We start from the raw sequence: 17,442 nt of genomic DNA, 5'->3' as shown, positions 1-17,442 counted from the left end.
CTCTCTGGGCACGCGCACCACCTCAGAGCTCTCTCTCTGGGCACTCTCGCTCTCCCTGCCACCCTTTTTCACCTCTCTCACTCTCCCTGCCACCTGTTTTCGCCTCTCTCGCTCTCCCTGCCACCAGTTTTCGCCACTCTTGCTTTCCCTGCCACCCTTTTTGGTCTCTCTCGCTCTCCCTACCACCCTTTTTCACTTCTCTTGCTTTCCCTGCCACCCTTTTTGGCCTCTCCCGCTCTCCCTCCCACCCTTTTTGGCCTCTCTCACTCTCCCTCCCACCCTTTTTTGCCTCTCTCACTCTCCCTGCCACCCTTTTTGGCCTCTCTCACTCTCCCTGCCACCCTTTTTGGCCTCTCTCACTTTCCCTGCCACCCGTTTTTGCCTCTCTCGCTCTCCCTGTCACCCATTTTCACCTCTCTCGCTCTCCCTGCCACCCATTTTTGCCTCTCCCAGTCTCCCTGCCACCTGTTTTCGCCTCTCCCGCTCTCCCCGCCACCCTTTTTCACCTCTCCCGCTGTCCCCTCGACTCGTTTTTGCCTCTCCCATTCTCCCCACCACTCGTTTTAGCCTCTCCCGCTCTCCCCGCTTCCATTTTTTTAAACGAAAACCTCAGTATTCAGGTTAAATTGCCGTGTTGGCACTTTGCGATAAATAAGTGGGTTTTGGGTTGCAATTTGGGCACTCGGTCTCTAAAAGGTTTGCTATCACTGCCATAGAGTATAATGGAGTGCCCAGCAGACATTTCCCTTCCTCCCCACACACCACTTTCTGATAACTCTGAATCGGGGGGGGGGGGGGCTCCAAAGCAGGGGATCCCCTGCCCCCAACTGGGGATTGACAACTCTATGAAACCTGGCCTGTAGGTCTCCTGCTATCTAGCATCTGTTTACCACAGAGACCAAATGCAGCTTTGGGGTTCCCCTGGAGGGTTAGCCATCTTGCACCCTGGATGCTTCCTATTTCCCTGGGGGGTGGGGTGTCTCTTTTGCACAGTAGCATGTCCAAAAGCAGCTGGGGTCTATGTGGTACAAATACTATGGACCAATCTCCAAAATCAAGAAGAATTTATTGAAATCAAGATATTTACAAGCATACTTAAGCATATCTCTGTTCAAGCTATCGCCCAATATCCTTGTTAAATGTTGACAACAAGATACTGACGGCTATATTAGCACAACGCCTTCAATCAGTAATAGCTTCGGTGGTGAACAGAGCTCAAGCAGGCTTTATCAGAGGTCGCTCGGGAGCTGATAATGTTCGGTTAATTACTGACTTAATAGCCACTTATAATGAGAAGCCGGAATCTGCGTTTCTAATCTCTATTGATGCTGAGAAGGCATTTGATCGTGTGGACAGAGGGTTCCTGAGGAAGACGATGACATACCTGGGCTTTCCGGAAGAATTCCTTCGGTGGACCCAGTTGATATATCAGAATGCGACCTCGAGAATTAGAGTCAATGGAGAGCAGTCTGGAGTAGTCGATCTGGCATGCGGCACAAGACAGGGGTGTCCGCTTTCCCCACTCCTGTTCAACATCTGCATTGAGCCTCTCGCCCAGGCGGTGCGCCAAAGGACGAACATATATGGTATGAAGCACGGTCTCAGCGAATTTAAAATTCTGTTATATGCAGACGATGCCCTTTTGATGGTGACTGAGCCAGAGTCCTCTTTTCCAGCAATTATTAAGCTTACTGAAGAATTCGGCCAACTTGCAGGCTATAAAGTGAATTGGGGGAAAACTGAGGTACTCCAAGTGGGCGGTAAGAAGATTCCTGAGGCAGTTGGAAGGCGGTTTAGACTTCAGGAGGACTCGATTCAATACTTAGGAATACAAATTCCCAATCGAAGTCAAAACTTAGTGGGGATGAATTTTAGAAAGCTCCTGGAGAAAACACAAGCTGACTTCACCCGATGGAAACCCATCCCATTGTCATTGTGGGGTAAAGTGAATGCCCTTAAGATGGTTACATTCCCCCGCTTCTTTTATGTTCTCCGAGGTCTCCATCAGTATATTCCGCAGAAGTGGTTTAAAAGAGTCAATACTCTAATAACAAACTTCTTGTGGGAAGGGAAAAGGCCACGACTTTCCTTGGCTAGGCTCCAGCTCCCAATTGATCAAGGTGGCTTTGGTATGCCAGACTTAAGTGTATACCATAGGGCCTATATGTTGGCAAGTGTTAGTAAGTGGAGGCAAGATGTAGGGAAGGAATCTCCAGACTGGGTGGCCCTCGAGGCTTCAACAGTGGCCCCTCTTTCTACGCTAGAGGTTTTGGGTTCGAAGCACTACCAAGGGGAAGTATTGCTTCCAGCAATTCAGGCCACCAGGCGATTATGGCAGCTAATAGGGTCCAAGCAAGGCTTTAACGCCTTCTTACATGGATCAATGACTCTTTGGGGAAACCCAGAATTGAGGATCGGAGGGTGCCAAGTGGTTTGGAAGGGTTGGATTGAAAAAGGGATAACAACTCTTGATCATCTACGAGACCCAAACAGAGAAGAATTCTGGACATTTAAGGAGCTTCAAGACAAGTATAATCTTGAATCTAACCAATGGCTACATTATTACCAAATAAAGATGGCGCTGACGCAGCTGCTGGGTCCGGATGCCTTGGCTGCCCCTGATCCACCATCCCTTTTAGCTGTATTAAGGCGGACATGGCAGCAAGATAATCCAGTGCAAGCCCTGTACACGTACTTTCGATATGGGACGCAACAACAACAGTTAATTGAAGAATTACGGGTAAAATGGGCAGATGAACTGAACCTTAGTATTCTACCATTCCAATGGTTCACAATCAACAGGGCGATCCGAAAAGTTTCTAAAGATCAACGCTTGATATTAATTCAGCAAAAAATTCATTTCCGTATTTACTGGACACCTGTTCGACTACACAAATTTAACCTCTTGACTTCACCAGCATGTTGGCGATGCCAGGGAGGTGAAGCGGGGCTAAGCCACATGATTTGGTCATGCCCGGTGCTGCTTGATTTCTGGGGCGATATACTCAGGTGGATAAACCGCGTATTGGGAGGTCAGCACAGATTCACAGCCATGCAAGTTCTTTTAAACTACTTCCCGTCAGCATGGGTGTTGTCTCGCCCACAGCGATATTGGGGATTTCGGGCACTGATGACGGCAAAGAGGATAATCATGCAGATGTGGAGAACGGAATTTTCAGGAACCGTAGCGCAATGGCTGGAGGACATGCTGCGATTGGCGGTGGATGAAAGGCTGGTCTACCGACGAATGATGCAACAACAACAATTCAAGGACATTTGGGCACCGTTTTTGGCGGCTGTCAATAATTTACAGGGTCCGGGATGTGAATTTGAACATAGTTCCCTCTAGGCTGTGGGGGCCAAGGTGGTCCAGAGAGCTATATCAAGTATTAGGCATACAATAGGCAGAGATAGATAAGTATGGGCAACAAGGGTGACGGGTCACAGGGTGCTGGATGAGTGGATAATTGTGAACTACGTAATTTTTTGTTCGTTTAATTGTTAAATATTTATTATTACTATGGATCTGTTACATATACTAATTTCAATAAATGATGAATATATAAGGAAAAAAAAAAAAAGCATACTTAAGCACAGTACTAAATAAGGAAGAACAAAAGAAATGGGTACAAAATGCAATCCTTCTGTTTCTTTCTCTAAAACATACTCTAACTAGATGTTAAAATTAGAGCAGGCATCTAATCTTAGTTACAGAATCTCTAAAGCTCTTCCTTTACCTTCCGGCTCCCTACAGACAAACAGGCAGACCACATTGTCCCAAATGGTGGTCTGCTTCCAACCTCAGACAAGAGAGCTGCTCAATTCAGCCTCCCAAATAAATGAGACCGCCTACTCTTTGCAGGGAAGTTTTGTTAGTCCTCTGTCTCCACCCTCTTTACATCACTCAACCCACCCCTTTTTGACCCTGTCTGCTCAGGTCACAAGGTGCATCCAGGGACACAGGTGCATTCTGGTTAACCTCCAGGAATCCCTGGAGACTTTCTAGCACCAAATTTCTCAGAGGACTTTCCCAGCCAGGTTATTAGCATTTCTATGCCTGAAATCTGACAGATAATTGCGACAGATTCCCTGCTATGTCCAAAGGAAAAAAAACATGCTTTTAAACTCAGAGGGGGGCGGGGCAGGAATAGGGACGGGACGTCTGCCATGGCCTGCCAACCTTCCTCCAGGATACAGTTCTTTTATTCACACCTAACTCTCCCAACATCACACTCCTTGCAAGGTAGGTGGGGTTGAGAGAGTTATGAGAGAACTGTGACGGGCTCATGGTCACCCAGCAGGCTTCATGTGGAGGAGGAGTGAGGAATCAGACCCTGTTCTCCAGATTAGAATCCACCATTTTTTAATCACTACGCCATGGTGGTTCTCTAGGGGATAGAAATAAAATAACTGCTATTGTAATGCTCTTGTGCAGAAATATGGTGCGTCGACATTTGGAGCATTATGTACAGTTCTCGTTGTCATATCTCAAAAAGGATATTACAGCAATGAAATAATCAAGAGGTCGGAGCACCTTCCTTATGAGAAAAGGCTAAGCAATCTTCCCCATCCCATCTGGTTTCTTTTTTTCTGCACATATACACGTTTATATGTTTATTATAAGAACGTAGTGATACTTTAATGCTATATTTATTTTTGTCTAATTTCAGTGTTTTATAAGGACTGTATATATTTTTCCGACGTTTTATAAGGAAACTTTAATTACAAACGTTTGAAATGGTTATTAATACCAACATAAATGTTTCAGGAGTTCAGAAGACCCAGGAGAGAATCTCTTGCTGAATTTGTGGAAGTCATAGGTTTACTGAAGCTGAAGCCTTCCCCTATAGCTGTGTCTAATTTTGCCCAGCACAGCAGGTCTAGGCATATACCTTAGAACATTTATATGATTAAGGATTTGTAGAGATTCTAAAATGCTAAATGTTGGTTTGTTGCAGCAAAAATAAATAGGAGTTTTGTGACATCTTTAAAAATAACACTTTTTTATCACAGCAAGATAAGGATCTATGCTGCAGGGCAAAAAGTTGTACACAGCAGAGTTAAAATTAGGCAATTTGAAAAGTGTTTGTAGCTCACTAAAACAATAAAATGATTTGCTGAGATAGCATTTGATTACCACTAATCACAATTTGAGATTAGCATGAGTATACAAATCAAAATGGAAGAGGGCAGTTGTTGTTTGCCAGGCCTTCTTGCATGTGGTTATTATGGGATTAATGAAACATACTTTGATGATTCAAATGCTGAGAACTCACAACTATCCACCTCTTTAGTGTGCTAATTTCAAGTTTATTCATCCTGGGACTTTAGAAGGCCCCTTCAAATCATGCTTCTTCATAAGGATTGTGGTATATTTGAAAGGCTAAATCTTCCACTTCCAATGGAAGTTGTAACTAACCCATCTTCCACTATATTTTAACGTATTCTTTTTCTCTATTGGCAAACTAGAATAATGTTTATATGTGTGTTACATGCTTAAATTAAACCTCTGAGAAACTAATGCCCTCATTTTAACCCAGAGCTAACATTACAACAGACTCTTTATTTATTGCACATCACACTCAGGATACCTAATAACACAGACATCCATCTGCTATTCTGACGTATATTACCTTTGTTGTTGTTTCATCCCAGTCAACACAAACTAGCTATCACCAGACCCCAACGTGATTCTTTTAATCTGCTAAGAAATATTTCCATGATTTTGCATACTAATTCACTGCCCACTTTCTCTGTAATGAGGGCTGCTTGCCATTCCATCCTATTGTCTGATGAAGTGTGCTTCTAGCGCACGAGAGCTTACATTCTGAATAAAACTTTGTTGGTCTTAAACGTGCTACTTGACTCTTGCTGTGTTCTAATGGAAGTTGTAATTTAATATACCTTATTTTTGGTCTAGCATAAAGTTCTCATTTTTTAGAAAAATGACAGAGCCCATTTTCTTTAAAAACTTCTTTGAGAAATAGATGTCTTCTTTATCTGTCTAAGTTCCTTTACAACATCCCCATCTTCTTATAGTATACCAAAGCTCTGGTTAATTCCAAGATTGAGGTCTGCACAATCTTATGTTTTCCTGAGCTAGATTAACAGGACCATAGCGGATACAGGGAGGGACACAGGGACTTTGTAACATGTGACTAAGCATTCTTATTACCATGTAGTAACTGATTGTGATCATGTTAACTACTTGGTAAGCTGGTTGTGTGTATCGATTTTTAAAAAGTTTTATTGATTTAAACTACAAAAAAGAATCATTGCAGAAGATGCATAAAAAGAGGGAAAAAGAGGGGAAAGGGGCCTTTACAGAGTGGGAAAAACAGAGACTGAAACCAGTACAAATATATCAATTGTAATCCCACCTCCCAATAAAATGCTCAAATCTTTCTACCTACAAGTATAAAAATCTCCTTAAATATTACCTTCCTTTCTTCTTTTACCAGAATAATAAAAAAGAATAATTCTTTTAATAAACTAGTGAAGCAATGTAAATCTAAACAGTTCTTCTTAAACACAAATTAAATATAACCAGTTAATAAAAAAAGATTTTTTTCTTTCAAAACTGTCTCAACGTCAAGTTTATCTAATTTAACTTACGCCTATAATAAGCACAAATTAAGTTGTTGATTTAGCAAAATCCTTATTAAAAAAAGCACATGAAAATCCTTTCTTTGTTCATTGCAGATTACATGAGATGCATCAAATACAACTGAATGCTTTGTCTATCTCCGTCTAAACCATTTCTTCTGCTAATATATTAAAAGCAAATCTGCCAAATTACCAAGTCTACCAAATTCCACAGCAGTTATGCTATCTGCCTTTTCACTCTTGATCCTATTCTTACATCATTAGAAGCAGTCTCACTAAATAGGCAAACTGTCAATACATCTACTATATAGAGAATTATGTTAACTACACTCATTAACATCACTTCTTCAAGATCTCTCTTATTCTTTTAAAGTTTAACATCTGTTCATTATTAATGGTTACATGTTTATTTCACCAGGAAAAAAAAAAGAACCCAGATTCCAGAGTCCTTCTTCCCAAAGATTAAAAACTTTTAAGTTCCTTTGATTTCTGCACCCAAATTGTATCCGAGGCAGCCCATTTATCCACAGTTTATCTTTTGGTATCACCTTTCACTTCTTGGTCAGAATTCCTTGTTCAGCCATTCACCAAAGCAGAAGCAAAAAATCCAAAATTCTTTTTCCGAATGGCCTTCCAAATCCAAATTTGTTGATTGAAGTGCAGCTTTTCTCTTCTCAACATGGCCTGCCCCCTCAACCACAGGGGGAAGAATTCATCGCCATTTTGACTTCTCCACTTGATTTTACTGCAGCTTAACTTCCAGGGTAGTTTTGAAAGTGCGTCAGAAGAGACCCTCTTATTTTTCCTTTGTTTGTTTCGCAAAGTAACAATTTCCCCTTCTACTTTCACTGACATCAATTCACTCTCTTTAGTACTGTTCCTCTGTAGATTTATCATTTCATTAGCTGTCGGATCTTCTTCCCTCAAATCATTAGCTGTCAGCATAAAATAGTCTCTAAGAAGCTGTGTAAATGAGATAAAATCTTTCTTCAAAGATCTGAGATTTGTGCAAATATCTTTTCCATGTGCCATTTCATTAAACGATGCCATATCAAAACTCAGTCTCTTAGATCAGATTATACATTCAAAACTCAGTCTCTTAGGTCAGATTGTATTTTTGCTTCTCTCCTGTTAGTCCCCGTTCTACAACAGCTTCAACTGAAGTTTTAGAAGGCATTCTTTCAGTTACAGTCAGGTAATAGAGACAGAGCTCTTTTCTGTATATCTCCTTTGTGTTCAGATCGTATTACAAATTCTTGGTAATCTTTTTGATATATATCCAATTAAAGTCCGGGTCAATTTTAATAATTATATTCAATCCAGTTTAAATAGTTAAGACTGCTTGTAGCGTTTCGAGGCCTTTTGAGCTGATCTTTGAGCTAGTCTTTTGTTGTTATGCAGAGTGACCCATCGGTGGGGGGGTAGAGTTAGAAAAAACATCTACTTGTTAAGTAGAAGTGGAAAAATGTTGCTTTAAGGATGTACTGGGGGAAGTGAAAGCATAAAAGTGGTCGGGAGTTCTTCTTTTTCTGCTGATATGCCAGCTTTCATGGCTGCGGAGCTTCAGGACACACGACGAGCACAGAGGGCAGTTGCTACTGACACCCCCCCCCCCTGTGAAGTTCCCATGCCGAAGAAAAAGCCCTCCAGGCTTTTCCTATGGAGGCATCACTTCTGTGACACCCCTCCAACGGCCAGACTCAGAGTTGCCACAGGGAGAAAATCTTCAGGCAACTCTGAAGCCAAGATGACGGATCCTGGAACGGGTTGTGTGTATCATCATGCCAAATTGCAAAGAGATTCAGCTGGAGATATTAGTTGCAGATCATGTGTGGTTAATATGTGGCAAAGCAGTCATTGGTATCCACTCACAGTTAGGTACTCAGATCTTAGAACAGTGGTGTCAAACATGCAGCCCGGGAGCCAAATCAGGCCCCCAGAGAGTTCCTATCATGCCCGCAAGCAAGTCTGCTTTCATCTCCCTCTCTCTTGCTTCCTTCTGTGTCACAGCTTGCTTTGCCAGGCTTGCTCTATTGCACAGGAGCTACAGAGCAAAGCCTCTATTTTCTCCATTGGGGAGGAAGGAGAGCTTGCTTTGCCAGGCTCTCTCAATTGCACAGCAGAGCTACTGAGCCAAGCCTCTTTTCCTTCTGCTGTCTGGGGCTCTGCTCCCCTCCTCATCCCCTGGGAAGGGAGGGAAAGAGCCAGAGTTTCCTTTGTCCCATTCCATCAATCACATGGGAGAGATGCAAAATCTTCAACTGTGTTTGTCTGCGTCCCTTATAAAATTTGTATCTCTGCTACCTGGCATTACGTTTTATGACACACATGGCTTGGCCCGACAAGGTCTCATTTATTTCAGATCCGAACCTCATAACAAATTAGTTTGACACCCCTGTCTTAGAATATATGGTTTAAGTGGCTGGGCAGAATTGTAAACCCTGTGTATAAAGCACAGTGTCTTCTGTCTTACAGGTCTGTGATTCTGAAGCTGTCCAGCCTGGGAATGTTCCTGTTCTTTCTGGGCCAAAGGGTCCTGTGCACAGGGAGCAGAAATGCTCCCCAGTGCCAGCCATGTGGTTACAACAAACTCTATCAGGTAACTGGAGATGCACAGGGTAATCAGGCTGCATGTTTCCTGACAGCAACAAATTGTGACAATGTAATGTACTGAGTGACGAGACGTGTTGAAGGCAACGTGCTTTATTAGCGCGTACATCACAAAGCGAGGCCATGCGGGCCGGGTCCCGATTATATACATACCCCGGAACAGCCCTCAGTCTGGCCAGGTCCAATCCTGGCCAGTTAAACTTCCCGCCGCAGATCTTGATTGGCGGAGCGTATTTGTGGAGCTACATCCGGGGACCAGTGGACTTCCACCGGTCACCTCCGTAGCGTCCGCTGTGTTGTAATTTCGGGACTGAAATGCAAGACACAGCCAAGTAATAATGTGTTCAGATGTGAAATGTTCTGGAATGAAGTATCTGTCTGTATGACAGAGTTAGTTACCCTTGATCCAGGACAGGAGACACGGGTCCTTTGCAATATCCAGCCAGCAAATCTAACTTCAGATTTTTAACAGCAGCAGCTCTTTCACTGGTCTGATCTCTTTTGGCATTCCTTTTCCTGGGAGCTTTCCTTGGACGTTTGTGTCTTTTTTTCACTCGTATTGATTCCAGATTACACCAGACTGCTTGCTTGGCAGCAGTTTTGAGTGATTGTTCTCTTGCAGTAAGGAAATCCTGGTTGATCATGAGCCTGGTTGATTTTTTTCCCACAGAGCTGGAATAAGATGCAAACATATGCTGTCCTTGTATCATCAGCACCTATAAAATGATATTGCACAAGTACACAGTGAATTTCCATTTAAAAAAACAATAACTCCATGTGCCAGTCTATGCATATTATATTGATATAGGATAACATGCCTAGAAATTGCATTTCTTGTGTGAGTCATTTTGTTCTACTGTGCCTGCAGTGTTGGGAAACTCACATTGGACAGGAGATGTATAAGATGACCGTCTTCAGCTTCTTGACCACCTTGGTAGTTGCCTTCCTTATCAGTCTGCCACGGAGGTAAGATAAAAGATCACCACCAGTGTCCATCTATCGTAGGGTTTCCTTGACTGCCAGGTCTACCAAGGGCCAGGCAAATAGACTTCCTTGTTACCAGTGGGTAGGACACTCCTTTCCTTTGGAAATATTACGTGGTAGATCTTCTGTGTCACTAGCTTAGCTCCGGGTAATACTGGGTGGTATAGGGTAGTCTTCAGTCAGCTGTCATTTCATTGTTGCTGATTGCAGAGCACTTTTAAAGCAAGATGTATTGCCGGTGAGAAGAGCAAAATACATTACTTTCTGTGGGTCATTTCCAAAGATACAGCTTAGGTAGGCAACTGCATGCAGTCCTGCTATGACTCTCTCTCTCTCCCCACCCAGGCTGTTGGCTAAGCATTCATCCTGCGCATTGACTCGCTGGCTTGGCAAAGAGGAATTCCTGGTGCCTCATAATGTGTTGGATATCGTTGCAGCTCAAACAGTCATATGGACTGGGATCTTCTTTTGTCCTCTCCTGCCTTTGCTTGGATGTGTTGTCATTTTCCTTACGTTTTATATTAAAAGGGTAAAAAGTCTCTCTGTGCACGCATTTAAAGAGCATGTACTATGAGATAATACCATCGGGTTTTGAGCACAACCTAAATGGACTGAGCCCCCAGCCCTTTTGGTTTGTAAGTGAGATGGTATGATCCTGGCAAAGGGGCTGTGGATTTATAATCTCTTGTGTCCATTTGGCCACCTTGCCCAGTAGTGGCACTCCATAGATGGACACTAAAAATACGGAAAGCAACATTGCCTCTTTCAACTCGGCAGACAACATCCCAAAATTGTCCTCATTTTGAGGCAGCCTCATCAAATTTTCAGTTTTGTATGACTCCATTATTGCTAGCTTGCATGCACCTAAGGCAGCAACTCCCCCCAGTTCCAGCAGTGTGGACACATCAGCAGGAGGGATTAGGAGACCTTCACATCCAAACCTTCCCCAGCCCCATGATGATGGAGGACTTTGGCACTATATATACAGGAGTAGTGGGAGTGAATCTGTCTGTGGTTAAGCATAGAAGCTGAGGCTGCTAGAAGAAGAAGAAGATGATGATATTGGATTTATATCCCGCCCTCCACTCCGAAGAGTCTCAGAGCGGCTCACAATCTCCTTTACCTTCCTCCCCCACAACGGACACCCTGTGAGGTAGATGAAGATATTGGATTTATATCCTGCCCTCCACTCCGAAGAGCCGAAGAGCGACTCACAATCTCCTTTACCTTCCTCCCCCACAACAGACACCCTGTGAGGTAGATGAAGATATTGGATTTATATCCCGCCCTCCACTCCGAAGAGTCTCAGAGCGGCTCACAATCTCCTTTCCCTTCCTCCCCCACAACAGACACCCTGTGAGGTAGATGAAGATATTGGATTTATATCCCGCCCTCCACTCCGAAGAGTCTCAGAGCGGCTCACAATCTCCTTTACCTTCCTCCCCCACAACAGACACCCTGTGAGGTGGGTGGGGCTGGAGAGGGCTCCCACAGCAGCTGCCCTTTCAAGGACAACCTCTGCCAGAGCTATGGCTGACCCAAGGCCATGCTAGCAGGTGCAAGTGGAGGAGTGGGGAATCAAACCCGGTTCTCCCAGATAAGAGTCCACACACTTAACCACTACACCAAACTGGCTCTAGTTGAATTCCAGGATCATGGGAAGTATGGTGAAGAAACCACTACTCCTAACTGAAGCCTTCCTCTCTCTTTCCCCCTTCCTCTTCCCTAACTCCCTGGTTGCTAGGCCAGTACAAAGGGTCCTTGTTGTAATCCACTATATTATAGCCCTCATCCTGTTAAACCTCATGACTTTCATCTCTCCTGGTGACAAGAGATTACCTGTGCTTCAAAACTCTATGTAAAACTGCTCTCTCACACAATCTCTTTCTCTTACCCCAGTACACTGTGTTCCGGAACTGCCAGCCTTCAACTCAGCTGTTTCGAGCATCCCATTCTAAATTCCTCTTCCAGATTATGCTACTACTAGGCCTATTTTTGGCCTGCATGTCTCTGGGTTATGTCATCAGCAGGTGAGTTGAGGGAAGATTTAGAAGTAAACAATTTATAGTGTAATCCTAAACAGAATTAAGCAGTTCTAAAACTATTGATGTCAATGAACTAAGAGTGCTCAGTTTCACTGTTAGGTATAAAGCTTGTAAAACCTTTCATTGACAGTCGCTCTTTTCTGTTCCAGTGTCCACCCATCCCATTCCTGTGGGCTGTTTGCCAACTATTCAACTAACTGGCAGGCAGTGCCTAAAGCTATGTCCCACCTACCTACCTCAGCACGGCTTGTTTTGGATTATGCCACATCCAACGTCTTTTGTTTCTTACTCTTGATGCTGCTCAGGTGAGTCCTATTTGAGGCATAGGTAGAATACCTGGAGGTGTTGGTGGAGGGAGCTGACCACACCTGGATTCCCCCTGCGAGGTGCAATTTGGAATGAGGGATAAGTGTTGGACCTTATACTTCAGGCTATGTGAGATCATGCTTCTTGACCACTTGTATCTCTGAGCAACTTGCTAGTTTTGCACATTGATCAGCCAACTACATGGCCTGCTTAAAGTTTTATTAACCAAAGCAGGTTTACTTGTCGCTTATTGGCTTGGCAACTGTCAATAAAAAAAATGACACAATGAAGTGATTACACTTGGTTGCCATGTCTTCTCCTCTTGCTCGATTGGACTTAATTCAGACCATCAACTTTGAGTTATCGTGACCATTGGAACAAGAAATGCTTCCTTATCCAAGAAGCATGCCCTGGCTTCAAACTCTTTCCAAAACAGGCAAGGTAAAACCATTGACTTTCCTTGGTTTAAGTGCACTTACTGTGTTGGACTATAGCCTCAATGGAATCCAGGCAACCAAAAGGAAATAACTGATTTTTTAAAAAATTACAGAAAGACTCCTAACTATAATTTCCTGCATTGTGCAGGGGGTTGGACTACGATCCAACTCTATGATTCTATAACTGTGCCTATCAAGAGCTATGCTTGAAAACCCAATTTACAGGTGTTCTAGAAAATGTCAGAGTCTTGCCTAGAGCCTATCAATATTATTGATGGCATTTCTGTTGACATTGTAGTGAATGGTTTAGGAGTACCTGATGCTATAGCAATCCTGCCCCGATTTAAAAAAAAAAAGCATATTATGGATATAATGAACCTCCACAACATCTACTAGTTCACACACAACAAACTTCCAAAACATCTACCACCGTCAACATCTACCAGTTTATCTGATTATCAGTTTGATGCCTTGATAATATCAGTAGGACAAAGAGAATCCATAACTACAAATGCTGTAAAGCAGAGGGCTTTTCCCAACAGTTCAACTGTGAATAGGGCATTTTATGCACGAGTCCTTTCCCTAGCATTTCGTTGTAGTTCCCTCGGGTTTTTTCAGTCACTCTGCATGCCAAGCTGCTGTCACCGTGCCTGTCCTGCAGGGTTAATTGTAGTTCTGCGTTCCTTTTCCGATTTCTGCCTCCAACTCCCTTTCCAACTCCATTTTCCATGGGTTTCTCAAGACTGCTTTAATGACAAATTATGTAGTTCCCTGCTTCCAGATCCCATGGTTTCCATGCAAATAGACATATTCATTTGAATGCTTTCCCCCTCCTTCCATGCCCCTTGGTGTTAAGCCAATCCCTGTGAAGTTCCTCCTACTCGTTCATTCATTCGCCTTCTTGCATCTTGTGACCACTGAAGAAAAGACTGATCTGACACTGAGGGGGCAGCCTCTCCTCCCTTTCCCCCTCAAGCATTATTAGTATATCAGTATGAGTTTATGAACATATGAAGCTGCCTTATACCGAATCAGACCATCAAAGTCAGTATTGTCTTCTCAGACTGGCAGCGGCTCTCCAGGGTCTCAAGCTGAGGTTTTTCACACCTATTTGCCTGGACCCTTTTTTGGAGATGCCAGGGATTGAACCTGGGACCTTCTGCTTACCAAGCAGATGCTCTACCACTGAACCACCATCCCTCCCCATGAACATATGAAGCTGCCTTCTACTGAATCAGACCCTGGGTCCATCAAAGTCAGTATTGTCTTCTCAGACTGGCAGCGGCTCTCCAGGGTCTCAAGCTGAGGTTTTTCACACCTATTTGCCTGAACCCTTTTTTGGAGATGCCAGGGGTTGAACCTGGGACCTTCTGCTTACCAAGCAGATGCTCTACCACTGAACCACCATCCCTCCCCATGAACATATGAAGCTGCCTTCTACTGAATCAGACCCTGGGTCCATCAAAGTCAGTATTGTCTTCTCAGACTGGCAGCGGCTCTCCAGGGTCTCAAGCTGAGGTTTTTCACACCTATTTGCCTGAACCCTTTTTTGGAGATGCCAGGGGTTGAACCTGGGACCTTCTGCTTCCCAAGCAGATGCTCTACCACTGAGCCACCGTCCCTCCTGCATATGAAGCTGCCTTCTACTGAATCAGACCCTTGGTCCATCAAATCAGTATTGTCTTCTCAGACTGGCAGCGGCTCTCCAGGGTCTCAAGCTGAGGTTTTTCACACCTTTTTGCCTGGACCCTTTTTTGAAGATGCCAGGGATTGAACCTGGAACCTTCTGCTTCCCAAGCAGATGCTCTACCACTGAGCCACCATCCCTCCCCCAATATCAATTTATCATAAAGAAGAAGTTTATCAATAAAGAAGAAGAAGATAGAAGAAGATATTGGATTTATATCCTGCCCTCCACTCCAAAGAGTCTCAGAGCGGCTCACAATCTCCTTTACCTTCCTCCCCCACAACAGACACCCTGTGAGGTAGATGAAGATATTGGATTTATATCCCGCCCTCCTCCGAAGAGTCTCAGAGCGGCTCACATTCTCCTTTACCTTCCTCCCCCACAACAGACACCCTGTGAGGTGGGTGGGGCTGGAGAGGGCTCTCACAGCAGCTGCCCTTTCAAGGACAACCTCTGCCAGAGCTATGGCTGACCCAAGGCCATGCCAGCAGGTGCAAGTGGAGGAGCGGGGAATCAAACCCGGTTCTCCCAGATAAGAATCTGCACACTTAACCACTACACCAAACTGGCTCTCTAGGAATGTTTAAAATATTTTGCCCTTGCTTCTATGTGAGTCCAATGGCCATTGTTAGGAGAGCACCAACTCCACAGAGACTGCGTGGGGGGAAATTGCAGGAATGGAATGGGAGGCAGAGAAGGAAGAGGAGCCCAGAGGTGGCAAGATACTAATAGTTTCTTCACCTACACTTTGGGAAGCTGTTTCCCTAGCCACATGTCTCTTGAGCTTCCACAGTTCTCTTTAGCCCTGTTTTAGTGCTCCCAGTGTTAACACCAATCCCAACCCTCCCATCTCAAGAGTTGTTCAGTGTAAACAGAGACGAGCCAGTGAGGGAACAAGAGCATTCTCTGTACTCTGCTCTTTTATGGAGTGCTACTGGGGGAGCGGGGGCAAAGGCTGACATAGGTGCTCCAACAGGAAACTCATCTGCAAACATGGCGGCGGTGAGGATCATTAGCGAGGCATGCTGGAGGTTCTGCCATGTGGTGGTGGTTGTTTGAGAGGGCTAATATCATCATCCTTGCTGACATAGCAGATAACAACATTTAAATGGTCAGCGGCGATGGGAAATCGATACAGAAAGCGACGCTGGGAATCTTCCTTTTCAAAAGAGAGAGCAAACTTGAAACTGACCAGTCATCAAAGTGACACTTCACTGACCAATCAAAGGAACAGCACTAGACTCTTTTGGTTGAAATCATCCACGGCTTGCAATGCTGCCTAGTGATGAAGTGATGGACCTACCATGCATAAATAAATAAATAAAGGTTTGTCTATGTGATGCAATAACTGCCATTTCAACCGGGTGTGTAGAATAAACACTTTGCTTTCAAACTCAGAAAAAAAGAGAGATTTTTTTGCAGAACGGAGCACAAAAATCAAGTTTAATTAAGGTGAGCCAAGACCTCTGAAAACTAGTAATAAAAGAGAATGCAAAATGGGCCTATATCTAGAAGCAAGCTCTTGCAACCACATCCTTAAGATCTAAAATGGAACTACTGTTTCCTCTCTGGTGAGGTGGTTGAGTGGGAGCCAAGAACTCCAAAAACTGTTGCCATTAGTATGATGATATCTTCCTTTTCCACAGCCTCATCCTCACCATCTATGTTTCTCAAGCACAAGCAAATAGACAAGAGATTGAAAGGCTCAAGAGGCAACGAGTACAGGTGAGTGGTCCTCAAGTATTACAGAGGAGTGTTAGCTGATCTATAATAATAATAATAATAATAATAATAATATCTATTATTGCATCTTAAATAACTTGTGACTGATTGTCACAGTGGTTGATGTTTGGTGTTCAGTCTGTGTAACACAATCCATCTCTCCTTTCATCCATTTAGTGCATCCAGGGAAAATGGCGCCTGGTAAAGAAACTGGCATTGCAGCTAGTGAATCTTCCATGAGTTTGGTGGGGAAGTCCTCAAGAGGAAAGAAACTTCTTGTGAAAGGTCTATAGTGATATGAACACAGCAGGAAAATTTGCCTTGCTTCTGAGGAGTAACAAAAGGGATAGGAAACCTCTTAATGACAGGAAAAAGGAGGTACTGAATACCCGAGGTCTGGGAATTGTTATAGAAAGTGTAAAGAAGAATACAAAAATTGCAAAAATGTGAAAAAGATAATTATAATTACAAAATTACAAAAACATCATCATGTCCCCATAACAGAAATGATTAGAAAGACTATCAAGGAGTGTTTTCTACAATGTTAACAATTACAATTATATAATAGAACTGCAAAGATAGGAGAACTATTATAGAATAATTGACAGCTGTTGACAACTGGAGAAAAAATGTTGACAATTGGAGAAAAAACTGCAATTAGACATATGCTATAAGAAACAGACAAGCTACAAAAGGCACACAACAGCCAAGAGAGGATGCCAGCTATATTCCTGTTCCAATGTATGAATCTTCATCAGTTGTGAGCGACCATCTGCAAATGATTTTGAAGATAGAAATTCAGAAGCTAATTGGCAATATGCAGTATGAAGTAACTTAAAAGAATAAATATCATGGTTTCAATCTGCATCTGTCACATATGACCTTGCACTTGTAAATTAGGAAGCCCGATATAAACAGTTGTAGATAGATCATAAATTCTAGCACAATTAAAGCAAACCAAGCATCTTAAACATATTATTTAAAGTAAATTGATATACCAGAGACTCATAAAATCAATTTGTAATGCATGGTGCTATGTAGTTTC

General features: G+C 43.4%; 1 protein-coding gene across 1 annotated transcript in view; it reads left to right on the top strand.

Annotated features, from left to right (window-relative positions):
• TMC8 (transmembrane channel like 8) overlaps positions 1–16,735 on the top strand; it is a 28,008-nt gene extending 11,273 nt beyond the window's left edge. Inside the window, exons 9-15 of the mRNA XM_060252476.1 lie at positions 9,082–9,205; positions 10,085–10,182; positions 10,546–10,729; positions 12,100–12,230; positions 12,395–12,550; positions 16,322–16,400; positions 16,575–16,735. Of these exons, the coding sequence (XP_060108459.1) occupies positions 9,082–9,205; positions 10,085–10,182; positions 10,546–10,729; positions 12,100–12,230; positions 12,395–12,550; positions 16,322–16,400; positions 16,575–16,637 (835 nt within the window). The 3' untranslated portion in view covers positions 16,638–16,735. The remainder of the gene's footprint in view (positions 1–9,081; positions 9,206–10,084; positions 10,183–10,545; positions 10,730–12,099; positions 12,231–12,394; positions 12,551–16,321; positions 16,401–16,574) is intronic.
• The last annotated feature ends 707 nt before the right edge of the window (positions 16,736–17,442 follow it).

The sequence above is a fragment of the Heteronotia binoei genome, chromosome 13 (genome assembly GCF_032191835.1).
Source record: "Heteronotia binoei isolate CCM8104 ecotype False Entrance Well chromosome 13, APGP_CSIRO_Hbin_v1, whole genome shotgun sequence".
Lineage (NCBI taxonomy): Eukaryota > Metazoa > Chordata > Lepidosauria > Squamata > Gekkonidae > Heteronotia > Heteronotia binoei.
Note: the sequence above shows the minus strand (reverse complement) of the source record. Positions and strands in the feature narration are given on the sequence as shown.